The 24,010-nt window shown below is 34.8% G+C and overlaps 1 protein-coding gene across 1 annotated transcript in view; it reads left to right on the top strand.

The window, feature by feature from the left end:
• LOC142318003 (uncharacterized) overlaps nt 1-22,887 on the top strand; it is a 40,375-nt gene extending 17,488 nt beyond the window's left edge. Inside the window, exons 4-5 of the mRNA XM_075354535.1 lie at nt 9,214-9,319; nt 22,765-22,887. Coding sequence (XP_075210650.1) covers nt 9,214-9,319; nt 22,765-22,778 — 120 coding nt within the window. The 3' untranslated portion in view covers nt 22,779-22,887. The remainder of the gene's footprint in view (nt 1-9,213; nt 9,320-22,764) is intronic.
• Nucleotides 22,888-24,010: the final 1,123 nt, after the last annotated feature.

Raw genomic sequence — 24,010 nt, 5'->3', positions numbered from 1 at the left:
ATGAGAATGTTTTCAGCAGTAGCACTTGTCCTTGGGCAACGTTGGTGACCAAGTAGTTCAACTAGTTCTCGTCCTTCCAAAAACTGCTTATGCCTATCATACACTGGAGTCTTTGTGTCTGAAGTATTCTCAAAATTTTGGCTGGTTTTACACCCTCTGCTGTGAGAAATTGAGTAATAATACATTGTGTGTTGCGCAATGGTACCTTCTGTTCTGACATTGGTGATTGTTTACGCCATGCGTAAAGTTTCGGTATTTCCAATGAATTCAAAGCTAGGGTTGGGTCATGTTGTTATCACAGACTTGATATATTTATTACTATGTTTCGTTTCGGGCTTGTCTTATGTGTATCTGTTTGTTTATATTTGTTCGTTTTATTCGAGCCTTGGCGTCAACCAGACGGCGATTTCTGTCATTCTAGTGACCGACTGTTTTCATTTCTCGCAAATTTATTGCTGCTCTCATACACTCCCTTTTTGCTTCGTTCACATACTAATACTTGCACACATCTCCTGTTGCCAACACACACTCTATTAGATCTGCCTAGGCTCGGTTTCCCCCTCTTTTCGTTCGCACCATCTTTTCGGCAGAGTTGACCAGACCTTCACAATGTAAAGACGCCTTTACATTTCGCTCTCAAGATTTGTGCTAATCTCTTCATCACCTCCATATTCGCATACACAGTGCGGTATTCCTGTGTCAAAAATATTTTCTAGTTCTACTCGTCAGTTTTTCGTGATTTCACAGTTTTCTATGTTCGTCCAGCCTCGTTTCTTCGTTAAGTTATTCTTCAAATTCTACATTACTTCTCTGTGGAAAGTGCTTCAATCATTACAAGCTGTCAATTCTGTCGACGCCGAATTTTCTCCAGCTTCTTATTACAATTTCAGCGAAGCAGAATTTCTTCAAACTCGTTGGTATACATTTCAGATGCCCAGTCTTGCTCAACCTCGAAGCCACATTCTCACCCCTGTATTCCTGATACACCACGGCGGACTACGCTCAGGAATTTACAGTATGTATTCGTTTTACCTTCATTCACGAGTTCGTCTCTTACAAATATTTGTGTGCTACAGGCAAGTTCAGTTTTTCATTACGTATTACGTTAAACAGTTATGCTATCATTAAAATTTGTGGAACATTCAGTTCATCATACCTAAGCCTTTCAAGTTTTAATTTCAATTTCATGTTTAGTCTAATACCCATTTACTCACCGTACAGTCACAACAGGTGACGTACATAAAGTTGTGTCATTGTTTCAGCTGTAACCTATTTTACGTGCTCAATTAATTTCAATGCGATTATATTGTAATTAACTCTTTTTATATTGAAACTATTGTAATTTAATTATCTAAGTTAATGACATCCGTTCATTGCCATTTGTCATATTATAGTATATATCCGTAGTACAACTGTTTTCCAGTTACATTTTTCTATTGATATTATGTTTTTCTAAATCTACAATTAAAATTAAGTCTTTGTTAAAAATGTATATTGTCAAAAACTGTATTTAAAAGTGTATATTCATGTATTTTTTTTCATTTAACATCATTGTTCAGCTGCTGATTTCAGTTGATATTCTATGTATCATTAAATTATGTTATTTTCATAATTTCTTTTTAGTTTTTAAGGTTATGATTTAACATAAGTTCAGTTGTTTTCTTTCTCATTAAAGTCCAATTTCTTTTGGCAAATACGAGCTGTGTTTTTTTGTTAACTTTACCCAACAGTGATACTAACTAGAAAATAGTAGTGAGCGGCTTTCTAAGAGTGGGATCCTCTCCATGCATCCCTATGTACAACATTGAGAAGCCATGCCCCTCTCCTAGCTATGTGTCAACAACAACAAGAATTCCAGTTTATATTTGATTCACCCTTGTAGCTTAGTTTTAATTTTAATAAATACAATTTTTTTTACCTATACCTATTCCATTTGTTTATTTTCATTTCTTTTGCAGCTATGATCCCAATTCAAAAGATAGTGATAATGTTCTTCAATAATTTTTCTTTTTGTAAAAAGTCTTCATCAAATTACTAACAAATGTTAGAAGAATTTTTCTATTACTTAACCATTGAACTTTGGTACATAACTAAACCATTGTACAAATGAGTTCAACTCATTTAATAATTCTAAAAATATTTTTTTTTAAGTACGTGCAGATATAAAATTGACCAATTTTTTTATGAGGGTTATTGAATCTTCCAGTGTCTCGAAACAAATGATTGTACATAAAAGTTCCTGATGTGTAATTTAAACCCTGAATTCAATGTCCGATATGCTACTGTAAACATTATTAGTAGTACTAAAAAATCAACATTAGGATCTAGACATAGATTTAAAAATTAAAAAAAAAAAAATGGGGTTTAGATGGAAATGGATGAAGATAATCAAAAAGTTTTAAAAGCTGGAGAAAAGTGATAATTGTTTCAAGATTTTCTATTAGAATAAGAATATGTCATCGACAGTTGTGATGCAATGTATAATCATTCCACTCACGAAAAGGTTTTGCATGGTTAAATGGCCCAAGTAAGGGTTATAAAAAAAGAAATCAAAAGGCCAAAGGCGGGTTATTGTACATGCAGGCTGTGAACTGAAAGCATTCCTAATGATATATTAATATTTAAATTTGGTCAGTGTAGAGAATATTACACAGTGATGTGAATTCAAAACATTACAAAAAGTTAGTAAAACACATGACTAACCTGTAATCTTCTTCTTTGGTTTATGTTAGTAATCGACAGTGCTTCTTTTCATATTAAGAACATAACTGAAATTCTAAAATTTTCAAAAAGAAAGGCAGTTATGCTAGAATAACTCTTAAGTAAAAATATCCAAATTGCATTAACTAAAATTTGAAGAGTACTATTGATAAAATCCTGGAACAATACCACCATACCTTTCCATTCTGAACTCAGTCTCATCTGGCTAATCTGGGCAAAAGTAATATTCCAAATGCAACAAGAAATATGAGGGTGGTTCTGAAAGTAACCTCTGTTTGGCTATAAATAAAAAAATGTTTACTGCTTTTATAAAAATATTTTATTATATACAACTTAAAACTACATTTTTTTACTATTTTTCAACGCAGTTAAAAAAATGTAGTAAATAAAATTAAAAAAATACCTTCATAAAATTCAGCCACCTGGACACCTAGCCAACCTTTCATGGCATTTTGAAGTTTATTGTCATTGAAGTACTGCGATGCAAGCAGCTACTTGAGCCATATACTGTGAAACTTTAAGAAACTTAGGTAAGCCATTTAGAACAAAGGTCACAGTATGCTGTCATCCAGTGTTGTTTTTTTGCATGCAACGCTCTTTCTCACAGTGCTTGAAGAACTCAAAAATTTCTGAATCGGTTCCAGTGGGACATTTTTGATTATCCCCCTTACAGCCCGGACTTTGTGCCAAGTGATTTTCTTCACTCTTATCATCTCTTCACTCATATGAAGAAATAGCTTATGTCACTGCACTTTGATGATGACGACAAACTTCAAAATGCTGTGAAAGGTTGGCTAGGTACCCAGGTGGGTGAATTGATTTAAGCTTTCTCAGCATTTTTTGGTTTTTTAATGTATCTTCTTCGTTGGTTGTGTATGTGCTTCGAGGGCCTTTCTGTTTTTACTCCATTCTTTAATCGTAGTAATGTTGACTCTCAATTCTAAAGAATGTTTTGGTACACTCACTCTTATCAAGTCATTCAAGCATTTAAAGCTTCTGTTGCAGTGAACACACAATGCGTTTTTGTTTTTGAGTAACCATTAGTGAACACATACAATAGACTAGATTCAATACCCTGCTCACAAAATTCACAGTAACAGCGGCACTTTTAATATGATTATGCGTTAATGGACAAAGATTGCACTACTGTACTGTACTGGTTAAGTTAAAACAAACTTCTATTTCATGTTAGTAAACAAGACTATATTTATAGTATGGTATGTACTTCCCCCTGTATGATACAATAATGTAACAAAATTAGTTATTGTGATTTAACACAGACAAGTTTAAGCATGCTTGTATATCAAGCTACAGTACTGTGCTGTGTAGATTGGATATACCCAGGAGTCTCTTACACAGAGGTTGGATCTGGTGGGTGCTGCTGTGTTTACTTCTATGCATATAATGTATTGATAGTAAATAAAAAATAATTTATTAAATAGGTAGTTTGTTAAAGTTATTTGGAAAGTAGTGGGTGATAAATTAATACTCATAGTGTCATGACTCAACTCTTGTTAGAAATTTTGTCAGATCTAAATTAACTATGTTCTTTGTTTTGTTTTTGCTTATTTTGCATTAAGGGGAAAAGGATGAAGAGTAATTTTCTTTGATTCACTTATTAATTTTTATTGAATAGATTGGTACTGCCAAACAGTTACTATCATATAGACAGTTTGTAATTTACAATGTATTTGTCACATGTATTCATATATTTACAGATATGTAATATGTATTTTAATATAAGTACAGTATATTATTATTTGTAATTATAAGTTCTAGACTTAATTTGTATTTAATATTAAATTTAGCGTATAGTTTCAGGTTGGTTGTATCTTTTTATGATTTAGTTTTAAATTTGTAATGTTGGAAATAGATTTATTATTATAATACACTGACGAAATGATTCCATAACCGATTTTAAACTTTTCTCCATACTTAAAATCTCAATTAAGAAAATCGGTTTGCAACTCCCTGTTGGTTCGTCTGGATAGCCAGTTAGAAAGGTGGAGATTTTTACTGGTGAACTAAATCAGAATCACCTCTCTAGATCACATCCGGAGTTGTAACTCAGGAATTTATTCCCACCCAAGGCTGACTTGCCTTTGAAAGTCAAATATGGAAGGGTTTTAAGAAAAAATCCACCGTCTGGTAAATACCAGAGAAGGCAAACTCTGATCTGGTGGGCAGCTGCTTAAAAGATAATGACGAATCAGAGCGTTTGGAAATACCCAAAAACAACACAACTTCAAAATTGAGGATAAAACACAAGCAGATAAACTCTCTAACTCAACTTCTCTAACTCAACCAGGCAAACTAAAAACTCTAACAGACATAATGGACAAACAAAAAACCCTACTTGCAGGACTTAAAGAAATGAGAAACACCGATCAAGAAGGGTTAATCTGAGGGTTAAAGAATTTACAAAGGAATTCCCGGGAAATGTATGATGAAGAAATGCCCACAGTTTGGAACAGGATTTGCAATCAATCTTAAAATAATTGACTCAATCATAGGATTTAAGTCTTACTCCCCCAGGATTTCAACCTTAACCCTAAAATCAGCCAATAAATTCTACACCATAATAAATGTCCATGCTCCCACCAATGATAAAAACAATCTTAAAAAAGATAGAGAAAAGATGGACAAATTCTGGGAACTTCTTGACCAAACTGCAAACATAAATAAGACCCACACCAAGATTTTAATAGGAGACTTTAATGCCCAACTTGGTAAAGAATGAAGATATCATGATATTATCGGAAAATGGCCTGCCCAGAAGAAAACTAACAAGAACAGCCAAAGACTTGTCGAATTTTGCAGAAACCATAATATGATCTCAAAATCCACCTATTTTATGAGAAAACAAAACAAATTGAAGACTTGGAAACACCCGGGTTGGAAAAAAGGGGAATGGCAACTCGATCATGTTTGTATGGACCAGAATTATCACAAGGAGATTTATAAAGTTAAAGTCTTGAGAGGAACAGATACTGGATACTGATTAAAGTTAAAATAAAATTCACCCCACATAAAAAGAAAAAAATCCCAACCTTAAAACATAAGAGCTTATGATCCACATAAATTGATAAACGATGCCATCTTTGAAGAAACAACTAAAAAAATCAAATTAACTAATCATTTAAAAGAATTGACATCCCAACTGAAAGAAATAGCTGAAGAACTAGCCCCTATAAACCCAAGAAAAAAACACCAATGGTGGAATGAAGAATGTGACAAAGGAGTCGAAGACCGACACCGGGCTTGGATCAACCACCAAACCTGGAAAGCTGAAGATTCTAACCACGAATTCACCAAACAAAGGAAAATAACTCAGAAAATTATAAGAGGAACCAAACGACAAGCCCAAAAAAACTTGATTCAACAAATAGAAGAAAGTTCCAAGAAAATTAACTCCCGAAACTATTATAAAATTTTTGGTCAGGCTCTTCAAAGATATGAACCACCCACCCTTATGCTGAGAGGAAAAAAAGGAAATATGGCCCACACCAATAAAGAAAACGCTGAAATTTTGGCAGAAACCTTCAATAGACTCCTCAACTGTGACGCCCCCCCAGAGCTTTTTGAGATTGACACTGAAACTCCAGTTAAAACTTCACTGGTAAATATCAACCTGACAACAATTCAAGAAGTTCTCGCAGCCTTAAATGAAAGAAAAACCTACAAAGCAAGCGGAGAAGATCAGCTTTTCGCAGAACTCTGGAAACACTCAGCAGTTTATTCAGTCAAAACTTCCCTACGTGAAAATGCCTCGTGAAAATATGGAACGAAGAAAATTTTCCAGAACACTGGACCACAACCCTCATTCATCCATTACATAAAAAAGGGGTTAAAACTAATCTGTAAAACTACAGAGGCACATCTCTCCTGGATTGCACATACAAAATCCTGTCGAGAATGATATACAACCGATGCAAAGATCAACTTGAACTGGAACTTGGGGAGTACCAAGGAGGATTTAAGCCATGGAGAAGTTGCCCGAATCAAATAATATCCCTAAAACTTATGATGGACTTATACAAAAGACGAAAAAAACAATTAATAATCACCTTCGTCGACTTTAAAAGGCCTATGATTGTATACACTGACCATCCATGCTGAATATTCTGAGAAACCTGGGCCTTTACCCTAAACTCATAAACATGATAAAATTAACTTTAACCGTTACCCAGTCCGGAGTGAAATTCAGAGTGAACTCTCTCGATCCTTCTCCATAAAAACTGGATTGAGGCAAGTAGACGGCCTCTCACCACTCCTTTTTAACTGCGCCCTTGAATTTGTCATGAAAAAATGGTATGAAATAAATCCCAAAAATATAAAAATGGTTACTAAGAAAAACTCCATCACACTAAATTGCCTGGGATTTACAGATGACCTCGCTCTTTTAGCAAATAATATTCAAGAAGCCAAAACATAAATCATGAGCCTTCAAAACGTAGCACAAAAGATAGGGTTTCATATCTCTTTCAAAAAAACTGAACTAATGGCCATAGATCCTCTGGTAATAGAGCACATTGCAGTAAACAATCAGAAAATTAAAATAGTAAAACAATTTAAATTTCTAGGGGAAATAATAACATATAATTTAAATGAAAAAGTGACATGACAAAATAGGACAAATAAAATGATTAAATCCCAAAAATTAACTCGGTCAACATATAACAAAAAATGCCTTTCGACTAAAACAAAACTTAAACATTATAAAACCGTAGTTCAGCCAGAAGTCACCTACGGAAGCGAGACCCTTTTCAAAATCACTCAGAAAAACAAATTGATAAAATTCTGAAAATAGAGAGGAGAATTGTCAAAACGTGTATCAATAAAAAACACCAAAAAGAAGGCCAATGGTGGATTGTGCCAAATGAGGTGGTGTATCGAGAAATAGAGCCTGTTACTGATACTATGCGGAAAAAAAGAATCTCTTTCTTTGATCATCTCATAAGGACACCGGAAACAAGACTGTCAAGAAATATCATTGAGAAGCTCTGGTTCCAAAAACTAGAAGTAGGATGGATCAAAGAAATTAGATAAGATATGAAAGAATTGGGAATTTCCCTGACCGACATACAGAATAAAACTGGAAAAATTACAAAGCCTAAAGACAAAAACATTAGATTTAAACAAAAGACAGAATACAACGAAGAGGGTGTTTTTTTACAGATGAAGAAAAGAAAGCAAGATCTGAACGGATCAAGAAATACTGGGCAGCTCGGAAGAGTAAAATAACACGCTTTTCTCAGAAAAGATCTAACTAAAATTGACTTAAGTGGTCCCATGTTGGCCGTAAAAGCATAATAATAATACACTGATGGTAATACTCTGAGTGGTGTAACTTCTTGGACGATTATGCATCATACAATCAAATCCAGATTTTTCAGTCAATGTTGACTCGAGAATTAACTTACATTTGAAAAACCACAAGACTAGTCCACTACTACTTTTACCACTAGACTAGTTCAGTCTGTAGTAAAACTCATTGCAAATCACTTGTTTAATAGCTGATTTTCAAAGTCTTAGATTCTGAGGTTCAGATCCTAGTAAAGGTTAGCTGCTTAAATGGATATGAATGCTAGACAGTGGTTACTGGTATACTTTGCTGGTTGGGGTCCAATTAACCGCACATCTTAGCAATGGTCCGCTTGAGTGTGTAGAAGAGTACACCTCATTTATATGTCATAAATATCAAAGGTTACTTATTGTTCATTAGTTGAACAGATTGCAATGTACACTCTAGGAAAAACAAATTATTGTTTTGTTAGTTAAGATTAAAAAAGCATTCAGTTATGTCATTAAAAGCACATATGCGAATATAATACGTGGTCCATTTGCAAAAACAAGAGCGACAGAGTTACACTTATATAAGACCCATAACCAAGTATGATATAGATATAAGAAAGACAGTTGATTTGGCTTTCTGTCTTTTCATTTCTTAGTGCAGTTGAATTGGTAAATATATTGGCTGGTAATCCATGGAGGTTTTCATGAAGAAATGTGTATACAAATAAATTCATAATTTTTGAATGGGAGTATTAAATTGCCATTAACTTTTCTCCATTCTCTAGTTAATGCGCCCAGTCCTGTAACTGAAAAGAGTCGTAATGGATTATACAGAAAACCATTCAGCGGGGATGAGTCAAATTGTGCCTTTGTGCATGGTGACTTTTAATTAGGATTTTGCCTTTTAAAGTATGAAAATTGTTGCCCCAAACAAAACAGCAATGTTCTTTAGGAATGTAGATAGATAGGTGTGAGCTGTAGTACATACCTTGAGCTCATCTAAGTTCCCTCCCTGACTTGAGCAAGTGAGCTTCCTTATAATATTGACACATGTTTTTAATTTTTTTCCAGATTATTTCTTAAGGTAAAAACAAACTAAACTACGATTAATTATATAACTTTTATTAGTTTATATTTATAAATTTATATCTATTACTTCTGATTTCTTATTTTAATTTATTTTTTGTTAATTTCTAGATCATCCAGCCTCCTCCTGTTAATCAGTCTCCAGCCACTATAGCTAGTTTTTCAGCCCCTGTACAACCAGTTTCTACACCTACATGTGCTCTACCATCTGATGCTTGTATGTATTAAACAGATACTAAGTTTGCTTATAGGGTATAGTTATTTTCCTATCATAATTGAATGTATTTGTGTTACAACAAAAAAAAAAAAAATTATGTAAAATTTTCACTTCTTGGGGGGGGGGGGGGTCATTAATTAGAATTTACGTGATTGGAAAGAAAGGGTTGATCTGAAGGTTCATTATGTTTATTATAGTTCATTAAGCTAAATTACTTTATTTTTAAAAATGAAAAAAAATTCTTGGAACAGATAGTGAAGTATTATTTAATTTTTATCAGTAAGTAGATAATATATCCTTATGCACTACATCTCAGTTTTTGTTTTTATTATTTTGTTTGTTAAATATAATGTAATAAAATATGATAAATATAACTACAATAAAATAGAATACTTGTAATAGTAATCATAAAAAAGTAAAGTAGTTTTGTATTATGCAATTATTTGGGCAGAAGGTATCTAAGATAATAAAGTAAACATTAATTTCCATTGTCATTTTTTCCCAAAGAATTACTAAGGAAATTGTTTTATTTTTCAGTCGTCAGTAATAAATTTAGAATTAATAAATAAAGATATTATGACTCAAAATTTAACACAGATTACCCACTCATGCATTCTCAGATGAAATTTCAAATTGATTCACAGTGCAAATTTTATCTTGATTTGAAATGCTTAGTGTTTTTTTCAGTGGCACAGAATTTCAAAAGGAGGGAACTTAAAATTGTATTGCTTGTATTATTGAAGAATGAAGTGCTTTAGCTTATTAATTAAAATTCAGTTGAAATTAACCTTCTTAGTGCAAAAATTAATTATGTTTTAGATTGTAGTATTTTACAAAAAATAAAAAAATAATAATTTGTTCCCAGAAATAAATAATTTGCTTAATTTAATTATGAATTTAATAATCTATTTGAAACGATAGTACAGAACAAATTTGAACTAGTGTGCATACTTTGATATGAAAAATTACTCTAGTAAGTAATTTCCAACTACAAGCCTGGTGGATATAAAGGATAGTGAATATGTGGTACATGAGCATCAGATTTACATGTATAAAGATTAAGTTTTTAAATTAGTGATTTTTATTTTCATCTATAATCATGCTCATGCTTTATTATAATGGTTTTTACATTGTTTAGAGTAAAATAATTTAATTGTAAGTAACATATAAGCTGACCGAGATTGATGCTTTGCTACTTAATGTATTTGAATTATTTTTTAATTATCTTGAAATAAACTGATCATAAGCATAACAACATTAAAATCTTGATTTTAAACTATGGCTCATATTATTGAGTACTCTGACTTATATTAAATATTGCACGATTTCTTGCCTAAAACAATATGATTTGTAAACTTGTATCACAGATAAAGAAACAAAATTTATATCCCCTCTGTTGAATATTATTTATTGACTGTTATTATTTACTGATTGATTGATATTTTAACTATTTTGATCTTTTTATGTAGTTTTGCCTGAGTAATAAAAACAGTTATCATAGTAATGAGATAATATACGAGGTGTGGCTATTAAATAACGAGATTAATGGTGTAAAATATTTTATTTAAAATTTATACATATTTAGTTATTATCCCTTTCAATATACACCCTTTCTCTATCCCTACAACACTCCATGCGAATTTTCCATTGTTTGAAGCAGTGCTGGAAGTCTTCTTCTGTGAGCTCTTTCATGACTTGTGACAAGGTCTGAAATCTTGTTCCTTTTAATGCAGATTTGACCTTGGGGAGCAGATAAGTCACATGGTGCCAGGTTAGGTGAACAAGGCAGGTGGTCTAACACTGGGATGTTATACAGGTGATTCAAAGAAATGGGGAAAATTAAAAAATTTAAAAACATTATTTAAAGTTAATGAAAAATTTATTTTAGAAAATGAATTTTATTTCATGTAATTGTAAAAATGTTGCCATTTTAAGATATATACATTTTAGTTTATTTTTTAAAGATGACATCTTGCAGGTGACCTCCTCTTCTACGTAAACACTCTCGAAGTCTTTTCGTTAAATTGTTCATGGTTTGACGTAACATGTCAACTGGAATTTCCGCAATTGCTTCTCGGATCTTTGCCTTCAGTTCTTCCGTTGTAGCAGGTCTACTGTGGAACACTTTGCTTTTAAGATGACCCCACAAAAAGTAATCGCAAGCTGAGAGATCAGGCGATCTGGGAGGCCATCTAATGTCACCATTTCGTGAAATGACACGTTGTCCAAACAATCGGCGTACAGCTGCCATCGATATTCATGCAGTATGTGATGTTGCTCCGTCAGAAACCAGGCTGTGTTAAGAATCGGTGGAAATGTCTTTTGTTGTTCCACAACAAAGGTTTCAAGCACGGCTACGTAACGAGCCGACATCACTGTAATCGCAAGACCGTTGTCATCCTCAAAAAAATAAGGGCCTATAACACCATAAGATGATATAGCACACCACACGGTCACTTTCTGGCTGTGCAACGGGCGCTGGTGTATCTGCGTAGGATTCTCTTGTGCCCGGTATCTGAAATTTTGCTTGTTAACAAATCCACTGAGGTGGAAATGCTCTTCGTCTGACATCCACAGTTCGTGAACAAACTCTTCGTTATCGTTTATCTTCTGAAGCATTACATTACAGAATTGTGCTCGCACAACTGCATCGTTCGGTTTCAGTTCCTAGACGATCTGCAACTTGTATGGATGGAATTGCAAGTCCTTCACTAACATTCTCGAACACTTGAACTATGCGATTGTAAAGATGCTGAGAGACGACGGATTGACCGATGTGGACTTCGTGTGACAGCATCTTGTAAAGCTTGAACATTCTGTGGTGTACGGACGGTTCGCTCACGGCCTGGAGGTTTCTTTTTCATTGCCGAACCAGTTTCCTCAAAGTTAGATATCCATGTTTTAATTGGATGTGCTGATGGAACACGGTCGTGCCGTCCCAGATTAAAATGACGGCGAAATTCTCTACGCGGCCCCTCCACACTGTTTGTAAAACACTTTGATAGGAAATGCACGTTGCGCACCACTCCAAGGATCCATGACAACTAAATGGCAGGTTAGGTTAGAGAGGCTGGCACCACTTATCAAGTGGTACCAATTTCCCACAGCTACCAACACAATTTTCAAAATTTCCTGTTTCTTTGAATCAGCCTGTACTTAGCTAGAAACGTCTTGACAGACAATGCAGTGTGAGCTGCAGTATTGTCCTCATGATGAACCCATGACTTGTTCTTCCACAATTCGGGTCGTTTTTTTCTTATTTTTTCATGGAGTTGAGCAAGGACCTTGAATAAAGACAAGAATAGTTAACCAATGATCAGATCAGATCAGATTACCACTTGGATCAGGTGCCACTTTGGAGTTATATCAGCGGCTGTCGGTGTCATCTATTCATAAGTCATATGGAATGGATTTTAGTTGTGCTAGTCTTTCAGTTCAGCTTTTATCCTTTATGTGGCTATGTTAGTAGAATACTTAGTGTTATAAAATTGTTTGTGGTCCCAAGGTATCTCTGTTATTTTAATAATGGGCTGGTGGTGAAATCCTGGGTCTTAGTGAATAATACGATTTAATGTTTTTAAAAAGATATTATTAGCATGACAACTAAAACATATTTTGAAAAATGAGAGTAGTAACAGTGAATTTAGTGCTGAATTTAGATGACAATGATGTCCAATCGGAGAGTGAAAGTGATTTTGAGTGAAGCTGAAAATCGTACTGACACTGTGCAAACTATACATAGAGAAACTGAAACCAATGACAATAGTGTTCAAATAACTGAAAATAACATTAATACAACTATAAGTGAAACCAATAATGATGATACATTCAGAGAACTGAAAATGACATCGGTATAATTAAACCTATACCAAAAATCATCTTGACAAACAACAAATACAAAAGTGGCAAGTAATGTTGTGTGGGTGACCCATCCACCAGAATTTAAAAAAAAATGATTTTGTTTAAATTCCTGATCGTTGTATTCCCATTTCAAATGTTTGTAAACCAGTTGACTATTTTCAACTACTAGCTAATAAGTTTTTTAATATGAATATGGATGAAACGAATAAATTATACAGAAGATCTTAGAACAGAAATTAATCACCCTAAATTTTTCATTTATCATCACAGAAACCTGTAACAAAAGACGAATTCATGTTTCTGGGATTTTTACACTTGGGGAAAATTAAATTGAACAGAGTAAAAGATTATTAGTGTACCCCATTATTTGTTTAATATACCAGTTTTTGTAATTGTATGGGCTGGAATAAATTTTTCCATAATTATGAGAGCTCTTCATTTTTGTAGTAATGAGAAAACAGGACGGTAATTGTATACATAAGATAAAACAATTAATTGATTTTTCTTTTAATGAAAAAATGGCTAATTTTTACTATTCTAAAAAAAATTATGTATAGATGAGTCCATGGTTTTGTGGCGTGGGTTCCTAATAATTTTTTGACAATATATTAATAAAAAACATAAAATACAGGATTAAACTGTATTTTCTTACTGAGCCCGACGAAACAATTTTGAAAATCCTAGTTAAAGTGGTGCTACAGATGACCTGGGTGATAAAGGACGTGTGTCAAATTTTGTTTTGTGTTTAATGAAAAAAATATATATTTATATAAACATCTGACACTCACTGTTTATGGATAGTTTTTTAATTTTTACCATTTAGAAAAGAAATTATTAGAATTAAAAAACTTACACTACTGGTACTCTAAGAAGTGATCGAAACGCCAAAAGAAGTAGTAAAATCAAAGCTGAATGTAGGAGAATCTGTTATGCAATCTTCAGAAAGGGTAATTGTTGGAAAGTGGTGAAATAAAAGAAAAAAAAAAAATTTTCATAATAAATTAATTATATTGTATGTAAACCAACATTGATTACTATGACAACCAGTTAAATCTTGTTGGTGCCAAATGGTATGTGTGGCCCTCAGAACATGCATTCATTCAGGAAGCTAATGGCACCAAAAGACGTCACACTTATATAGCTTTAAAGGCGATATTAGTGTAAATTTATAATTGGTTTGCTTGGCATTTCTCCCGCCACCACCCCATTCAGTCGCCCTAAAGCATAAGACCAAATGTCCGTGCCACAAACAGCTACTGAGCCTCGAAACAGTTTGGCGACCAGTGTCCTAACTAGCTCCTAGAGCTAACCTAAAAGCGTGGTACCATACGGCACTCGCTTACGTGTCCAAGGTTTCAAGAATAGCAACATGCAGAATCTATTGTAACTTATACGAAGCCTATTGGAGGTGCTTGTCATAACCGTGAGAGGCTAAAACAATAATATTATTGGGAAAACAAGAAAAAACTTTTACTGTTAGTTTCACTAAAGATAAAAGAAGAAGATCCAGGTGAGTTTGTGCAAGATAGGTTGAAGGCTGCTGGAGAATGTCATTACAAGCATGTTTACGAGAAGTGAGGTAGAAAACATTTAAAAAGTGTGTGAAAAACCATCGACTTTATTTTAATAATGTTTAAATATAAACTGTTCCTGTTGCTTTAAGAATAACGTTCCTGTTGCTTTTAAGAAAGGTTCTGCTAAATTGATGTAAGTAAACCTAATTCAGTTAGCTTAAACAGCTGAAGTAAATAAACTGCATACACGAGTGATCAGATGGCTGATTCTCACAAGCATCTTGTGTAAATCCATATAAAAGAAAGTGCACAACGTTAATATTCAGTAACCACGAGCTATTATATTTTATGAAAATTATACAGATATTTTAAATTTAAATAAAGTAATACATGTTAAATGATCAATAAATCTCTTTAACCTTGTTCAGTACATCCAATAACACGAGTATTTTATTCATTAAAATTGTTTATTCTTGGGTCAGTCCATTTGAAATGTCCTAGAAAAACATAAGCTGGTTGCTTGACCAATTTAAAAAAAAATTGAAACTTTTCCACTTGTTTCCTACGTGTTTCAGGACCTTAAAACTATTAAAAAAATTTTTTTTTAAGCAGTTTACCTGTGGCAGCCATTTTTGTTATGGTGCATACACCTATTTTTGTGATTGTTAGTGTTTACAGAAAAAATCATAACTAAAAAGCTATTGGTTCTGGAAGGATGAAACAAAAAGTAATTTAATCATTTTTCTCAAGATAAAAGATCGGTCCAGCGGTTTATTTACCTATCTCTTTTCTTTCTATGAGAAAGTTGCCAATAAATTTGAACATGAAAAACTGTGAAAAACAAGAAACCCTCTTGGAGCGCTTATTTAGAGAGTCAAAATGGTATCACTTTTAACAGGTTTTTCATGATCTTTGAGAGGTTATAACTTTTTTATTAGTACAATACACAAGAAATGTTTTTATTTGCCATAAACATCTATAAAAACACTGTAAGTTGTGGAAATTTGAGTATTTTATCACTAGTCCCCGATCAGAGTTACTTGATGCCAAAATTTGAATTAAAAAAAAAATTAATAAAAATTTAGCGGTAAGTATATATCACCATTAATATTATTTACAGTAAAACTATTAACATATACCTACATATAAAAAATAATTTAAACTGTGTTGCCGTCCCAAAATAAAATGTAATACTTAAACACTCAATTGTTGTGACTGAACAGCAAACAAAATGGGATAGTGCTTCAAACAGTTGGCATTGATGTCTAAATATGCTCATGTTAACTCACCTAATTTGTTCTGGTGCAAGTTATATCTGCCTTTGAGAATTGCATAATAAAAAAAACTTTGAAATTCAAATTTACTTACCTGTAAACTAATTTGCTTTTACGAGGGAAGTAAAGAATTTGCTCAAAAGTAAAGATCGCTGGGAAGTTTCTCTCCTTAAGCTTGGTGAACCTGTGTCGTTCCTTAACCTGTGTAGTAATGTGTACACACTGCATTGTTGTCTGTAAGTAGTCACATTGTTGTAGTACCTTTGATTACATGCGAGTTATTACATTATAAAATATATAGGAAAATCGATGTTGCCGCCGACTATTAAATACAATAGTCATATGTTTTTTAAACCATCAAAACGTTAAGCCGGCTTAAATTCATAGGCCGTTCGTTACTGTTAACGGTGAATAATGAACAAAAAAAATGTCTGAAAATGGTGTGAAAGGTTTAGAAATAACAGAATTAATATGAATGATGAAGAATGTTTGGAAAGGCCTCAATAATCACTGAGGTCTTGTTGAATTGTGTCGATGATGAAATCAGAAAAAATCGTCGCTCAACAATTTTCGACTTGGCCCTTCTTTTTCCTGATGTTTCAAGAGCTGTTATCGGTCGCATTGTTCATGACCATTTAGGCTTCAGAAAGGTTTGTGCACGTTGGGTGCTGCACATCTTAATGGAACGTCACAAAAAAATTCAAATGGGATCTGCTATGAAATTTTTGATGCAGTACCCAGATAATGGTGATGAGTTCCTTAATTCAATTGTTACCGGTGATGAAACGTGGATTTTGTATTACACACCAGTGAGAAAATGGCAGTCTAATAAATGGCATCATCCTCAATCACCAACCAGACCAACAAAGGTCAAACTACAGCCGTTTGGACACAAACTGCCACAGTCTTTTGGAATTGGTTTGGCATGACTACAGCCGTTTGGACACAAACTGCACAAATTAATAGCACATAAAATATGTTTTATTTTATTACCATACGACTATTACCATACTAAAACGAGGAAGAAAACGTGACTTATTTTCAGTAACTAACTTCTGTAAGATCGAAATAAATATTGGTCCAATATTGATTGTGTAACACATAAAAACAACGTTTCTGAATAACCGCACTATACGAGAGAGAGAGAGAGAGAGAGAAAAGACGCAGACATCGACACATCGTGAAAGTCAGGACTAACAAAAGGTGGCGTGATGAGAAGAGGGGGAAACAAACTAGGCCGTGTACAGACGAGAGTGTGTGTGTTGACGACAAGAGGTAGTGTGCAAGTATTGGTGCGAGAAAGAAACAGCATAAACGGGAAGTTTGGGTACAATAGACATAACATAGATTATTTGTATAAGCAAGCAGACCATTAAAGAATTACGTAAGACTGATAAAATAATTTCTCAATATGTACAAGTTAGGAATGACATCATCGCAGACAAAGAAAATTAGACTTCTAGGAACATTGACAACAACATTAAAATTAAAATAACAAAAAACAGTTAAGACTAATATGTTAAGACTAAATAGCAATAAATAATGCATGATAGAAATATGCTGACAATATCATGATGACGTAACAGTCATTCAGACTGGAGCCGAGAGAGTTGATAATGAAAACAACACGCCAAAACAACCTATTCTAAAAGTGCACATATGATAAGCCCTACAAAAGTGCAAAATAAATTTACCAAGCCTGTAATAACTACAAGACTCAACCATAACCTTGAATTTATTGGATTAAAAGCTACTTTACGCATTGGCGTAAACATCCATCATACTTATATTTGCAGGCATGTACGCCATTCTCGGAAGGGAACTTTCTTAAAATTATTTTCAAAGAGGTGGAACCTACGCACTCCCCTACACCTACCCCAAACTCAAAAATCTTAAATAGCAATCCTAACATTTAATTACATTAATTGGCAACCTAAAAAATTGAGTTTTGCTGAAAAGAAAAAAAATATGTTCACCCCCATCGCACGATAGGTGTGAAAAACCATTTGGGGTTGTAGTTTTTTAAATTTTAGTCCGATAAAAATAACTGTGAAATTCTGTAATATAACTTCTTAAACCGTTTGAAATAATTATAATTGTAGATTAAAACTCTGAAAATTGTTTTTAAAATTACCACAAAATTTTGTCTAAATTTTCAAGGGTTGAAAATTTTTTTTTGGTGAGACAATATAGTTAAATACCTCATTGGAAGGCCCTTTGAATGATAAGTAATTTGGTACAAATAAAATAAAAACTTGTTCACTGGTATTGAAAAGTTATGATAAAAAATTTGTTTTGTTTTTTTTAGATTGGTAGGATATTTTTTAGGTTATGTTGAGATGCAACTGACCCAAAGCATTAGGTCTGAAATTGCCTGTTCTTCTTAAAACATGGGTTTTAGGTTTCTCCAGCATTAAAAAATGTACTAATAAACACAGTATTACATCAGTTAAACATATGAAAAACCAATAATAAGGTACCTTTTTTTTTCATCTCCCTTGGGTCGGTTCAACATTCAAGTATTACTCATCCCAGGGGAGTGTCCTTTTGACTCTAATGGGCCTTCCCACCCGCTGGCAGTACATCCAGCATGGCAGGTTGGCCTGCCAGTTCAAGATCTTTTACTTACATCGCGCCTGCCTCTAACTGGTAGGACATGGGTAATTCCAGGATCCGGCTATGCCGTTCCCAGGGCCTCTGCCCAAGCAGTTGGGACTCTGTCTTAAATAATCTTTTGTCGCCTGCCTCAAGTCGTGAGGCAGGAGGTCGGGCCCACCTATGCTGTTCCCAGATCCCACCCCACAGCCAGGACTCAATCTTTCACAAATTTTTTTTTGTGACTCAAAACCTCTTCCACTCCCAGAAGTTTTCTTGTTATGTCTTCAGTATTAGATACTATTAGTATTAGTCACTGCAATATTCATTGCAGTGACTTCTGTGTATTTCTCTTTGTGTTGAAGGCTCCAATCCCAGCTGGGACCACATACAGTAGCACCGAGCTAGTGATCAACAGTAGTATCTGCTCTCGGGCCCCACTTGCTCACTATTAAATATCCCATTTTATAAGTGAGTCTCTCAGCCTTCTTTACGGTCTCTAGTAAATGCTGATTAAAATTATTCGTTTGTGAGAACCAAACCCCCAGATATTTCACATGGGAGCTTGGATTCCACCTGGTAGCTGTATACTAATCCACCTGATCTTGCGTCTGCCCATTACAGCCACCATTGTGTTTTCTCTGGTACTAATTACAGGTCTTTAGTTTGGACCAGGTGCTCACACGTTGCACTGTATGGTTGGCATTTCTTATCACTTTGTCCTCTGTGCGTTCTGCTGTTAACAACATCAAATCATTCGCGTAGGCAACCAAAGACACTTCCTCCATGAATTCCAATTTCAGAACTCCTTCAAACATTATATTCCATAGGAGAGGGCTTTAAGCTGAACTTTCAGGAACATCCCTTTGCATGTGTGTGTCTCCCTCCTCTGTGTCCGTCAATAACTCTCGATCTCGCAGGTAATCTCTGATTGTTGGATCAAATATGGGCTAATGTTTTTCTTACTTAAAGTTTCCATAACTGTTTCCCATGGAATACTGTTGCAAGCATTTTGGCCATCCAGGGGGACCATCAAAGGTATTTTTCTCGTCCTCCGGGTGCCCGCCCTACACTCCTTGATCCATCTCATTACCCTACAGAGAGCGTCTACTGTTGACCTGCTGTGGATGAATCTGAACTGGGTGGTGATAGTCCTCCTGACTCATTTAATTCCAACCAGATCCTTTCAGCTAGAAGTCTTTTGTGTATCTTCCCCAATGAGGGTAGCAAACATATCTGTCTGAAGGATGGAGTCCTGTTGTTGTGTCTCGCCTTGGGGATCAATACAAGCTTCCCCTTTACCATGTTACTGGGAACTGACCCAGCTCAAGCATCTTATTTATAGCCTCGAAAATGAAACAGTGGTGTCTGCTCATCAGCCCCTTCAACAGTCTCCTGGAGACCCCATTTGGGTCGGGCTTTTCCAACTACTGGTCCTTGAAACTGCCCATTCAAGCTCATCGATATTGAACCGTCTTTTCTTATTGCATATTACATCGGTCTGTTCTATTACTTCCTTCTGAAAAAGGAGTTAAACCATATATGTTGCCTGTTACCTGGATAACTGTGGGGGGACGGACGGATGCACTGAACTTCTTCATCAGCACCCGATACGACCTCTCCCATGAGTCATTACGACCTCTCCCATGAGTCATCATTTAGTTTGGCCACTAGCTTCTTCTAGGCTTTCGTTTGGAATTCTTAATCATAGCAAAATACACCTTTTGTTTGTTTTTGTACAAGTTTCTACTATTTCCAACTCCTCAGGGTGAGGGCATCTGGCCTTCATAGTAGTTGAACATAGCTTGGCGATTCCTTTCCTCCACCAGTAAACCTTTTACGTAGCTTATGGTGCCTGTGGTTTAATACATTCATTCTCCTCCATTAGAAAACGAAAAAAAAATCATGTGGGTTCCATTCCTTTATGCTCCCAGTCCTGGTTGCCACCGAATCCTCAAATGCTTGAGGATTTCCAGTTTCCACCTGTAGTTCGTGGTCTTGATAGGATCTCAAATTGCATATGAAACATGATCTCTAAATGATCACTCAAAAAGTCTTCATCTAGCACCTTACAATACTTCATTTTACTGGAGATCTTCTCCAGGATGGCCATGATATCAATCACTGCTCCAGCACCATGTCTCACAAACGTCCGAACTCCCATACTGCTCAGGACTACTATATCCATCAACCCCAAAAAAGTCGCCAATCTATACCCGTGATGAGTCAGTCTTGTACCACCCAGTTCTATTGATTCAGCATTAAAATCTCCCATAAGTATTACAGGTTTTCTCGACATCCTAATCAGCTCTTCCAGGTTGTGAAGAAATTCATCAAATCTCTCCATGTTGCTATTCAGGGAGGTATAACAGTTTACAAGTACACATGGGCTTCAAGTGACTGCAATAAAGCCCCTTTCAGTTTTCACCTTTGCCATTGACTAATGATTGGTTACATTTTTTATTGCGATGTCCTCTTCTGTGTCCACCAGCCAATTGCCTGTTGAATTTACCCTCTTATTCGGTTCTGCAATTATTAAATAGTCAACAGCCTTCTCCACCGTAGTGCACCATGCAACATTATGAGCAGTTGCCTTCCTATTTATGTAAATTTGTAGCAAATTCATGGTTTATGTGAATGACACTCCTGGCCACTGGTCCGGTGTCCGTACTCCCTGCAATCTAAGCATTTCTCTGGCTCCCTGCACGCAATAATTTTTGTGGCTCCCACTTCCACAATTGTAACATAAATCTGAGTGGTTGGGTCCCTTACAGACCTTATATCCCATTCCCCATATTCCAACATTGGTAACATCTAATCTCATCAACCCTAAGCTCGATACGGCATGAATGCCACCCAACTCTGATTCTGTTTGCTGGCTAACATTTTGGCTCTTCTAGAAGAAAGCATCACTTTGGTTTCTGAGTCTCTTCAAAGGCTGGCCTCAGAGTGTACACCTTGATCGGAATGTCTGTGCCCACCTCTTTACAAATTGCATCCTGCACTTCTGGGTGGCATCCATGTCTAAATCCTTCACATGGAATGAAGTCATTCTAGCATTTTGGGTCCCTTCCCCTACCACTGCATTCTCCACCTTTGCTCCCAAACGTCATACACATCTTCCCATTTCTGAGATGAATCAGTCACTCGGATCTCCATAGTATCCGTTGCCCTTCCTTTCTTCACTGAGAGGATATCCTCTGCTAATCCATCTCCAAAACCATTCATAACCTGTTAGAATAATTCTGCATAAGTTACGTTAGGTTTTCTGATCGTCACAATCAATGTGGCTGATCCCTGTGGGACTCTCTTCTTGTGTTCTCCATCAATGAGGAAAAGGGGCCATTTTTCCTCCATTTGCATCTCCCTTCTTGCCCATTATTCCACTGTTTTGCTAAATTTTATACCAGACTCGTCATTTGGGGCTATGAACACTGTCCTGGTTGTTTCCATTTTCCCGATTCCATGCAGTACCTTGCTGATTTGTCTAGTTAGATCATCATTATCTTCTTCTACCATAATCGTAAATACTGTGTATTTGTTCTCATCTTCATTTTCCGGGTATAAAATCTCAATTCTCCTGGAGTCTCACTATTGTGCCACTAGGAATAGGTGTTCCAATATCTGGTGCCAGCTCTTATATCATGTCTGATTATGTGCTGCTTTTCGTAGACTTCCCCTTAAGGATGATGAAGACGCGCGACCCCTCAACATCTCCCTCCCTTCAAAAGACCACGTGTCACCTCCACCTTCCGGAAACGATTTCTCTGCTATTTGATCTCCATGACGTCTTCCAGGTTGCATAAAGCATTACACTATAATGCCTTATCTGTATTCTTGGTCAGTGTTTGTGTGCGGTTTTCATCCATTTCCAAGCACATGTGAGTCTCCTTATTCTGTCCCAGTTTTGGGAGGGCTATCTCATATAAGGATCTCACTACTAATTCAACGTCTTTCGCCTTCTCCAAAATCGTGTAGGCGCACTCTTTAATTTTGGTCTTAATATTTGTATGCTGCCGAATCAACATAATTACAGCAGGATTTTTCCTATTTGGTAGGAAAAAAGTGTACACTGTTTAATTAACACAATACAAGTTTGCGACTAACAATCATCACTAAGTTGATTTCTGGGACAAGTAATTTAATTTTGTAATTTTCAAGAGAATTTTCTTATAAAATAATGTGTTCTGTTGTATTTTAGCTACAAGAAATTGATCTACTCGCAAGAATTGGACCCTGTTAGTAAACTAAGATTGGATAATATACAGCATTATTTGTATTACATTAGCAGTCAGTTGACACAGGCTAATAAAGTTCTGGATGACAGTTGGATTTCATATCAAGACAAGAAGAAAAATGTTAAGTAAGTAACTGTCTAATATTTTGGTGTCAGGGCTAATTTTGTGGTGTTACTTTTTGATGGTAATATTGTTTGTTTATTTAGTAGATTGTTTTTATTCTAAATTAGTTGAATCAAAGGTAAGAGTATGAAAGTACACGGGCAAATTTAATGGTCAATCATTTGAAAATTGGTAAGTTTGAAAGAAGACCTGTTATAAAAAGAAATTTAATTAGAATATGCATTGCATTATTATCTTATCCGTTAGATTAGTTGAGCATTGTATTAGTTTAATTCTGTTTTTGGAGAATGTTATTTTATATATTTGCCTAATTTTTCTTGTAATTAGTTTATACGGTTCATTTTTTTTACATTAATTTTTCATTTTCAGTCAGCAGGATAAAAAAAAGTTCATAGCAATTTAATTTTAGTAGTTTCCTAAAACTGGTTATCAAAAATTAACTGGTTGTCATATGTTAAAAATTAACTGGCAACACAGCATAATTGCAATAGTCACCAGAATTCTATAATTCAGTAAGTAAAAAATGGAACCTTTTATACTTCCACCATTTTTGGTAGTTTGAGTGATTAAGTTCTTAAAAGCCTGTCTCACAGAGATAAATTGACAATTAGGACAATTGACCTAACAAACCTAATAAATCCAAGCAGGCACTGTCAAACCAAAAAATGATGGTTAGAGTTTTGGAGCAGATTTTTCCAATGAAATTTATTGAATGTGTTACTATAATAATATCACAAAAAGCTGAAGGAGGTATGCAAGATCAGTCCTAAATAATTAATATGCAGTGCTCACAAAGGGTATTATTCTTGATCACAGTGAATTATTCCACCCTATAGCTTGTACCAGGGCTTTGCTTACTTAATTCTGGGAAGAGATTTTCAATTATCATTTCTACAACCTGAACACAGTACTGAGTGACTATCATCTCTTCACTGAGATGAAAGTCTAGTGGCTAACCAGCATTTTGAAAACAACAAGAAATTAATGATTAAGATTAATAACTGGGATTTTTTTATAGTTAGGATTGTTTTTATACCCTAATAATTTTTTTTTACATTTTCTTACAGGGGTAGTGGTATCCATATT

The sequence above is a fragment of the Lycorma delicatula genome, chromosome 1, assembly GCF_047948215.1.
Source record: "Lycorma delicatula isolate Av1 chromosome 1, ASM4794821v1, whole genome shotgun sequence".
NCBI lineage: Eukaryota > Metazoa > Arthropoda > Insecta > Hemiptera > Fulgoridae > Lycorma > Lycorma delicatula.
Note: the sequence above shows the minus strand (reverse complement) of the source record. Positions and strands in the feature narration are given on the sequence as shown.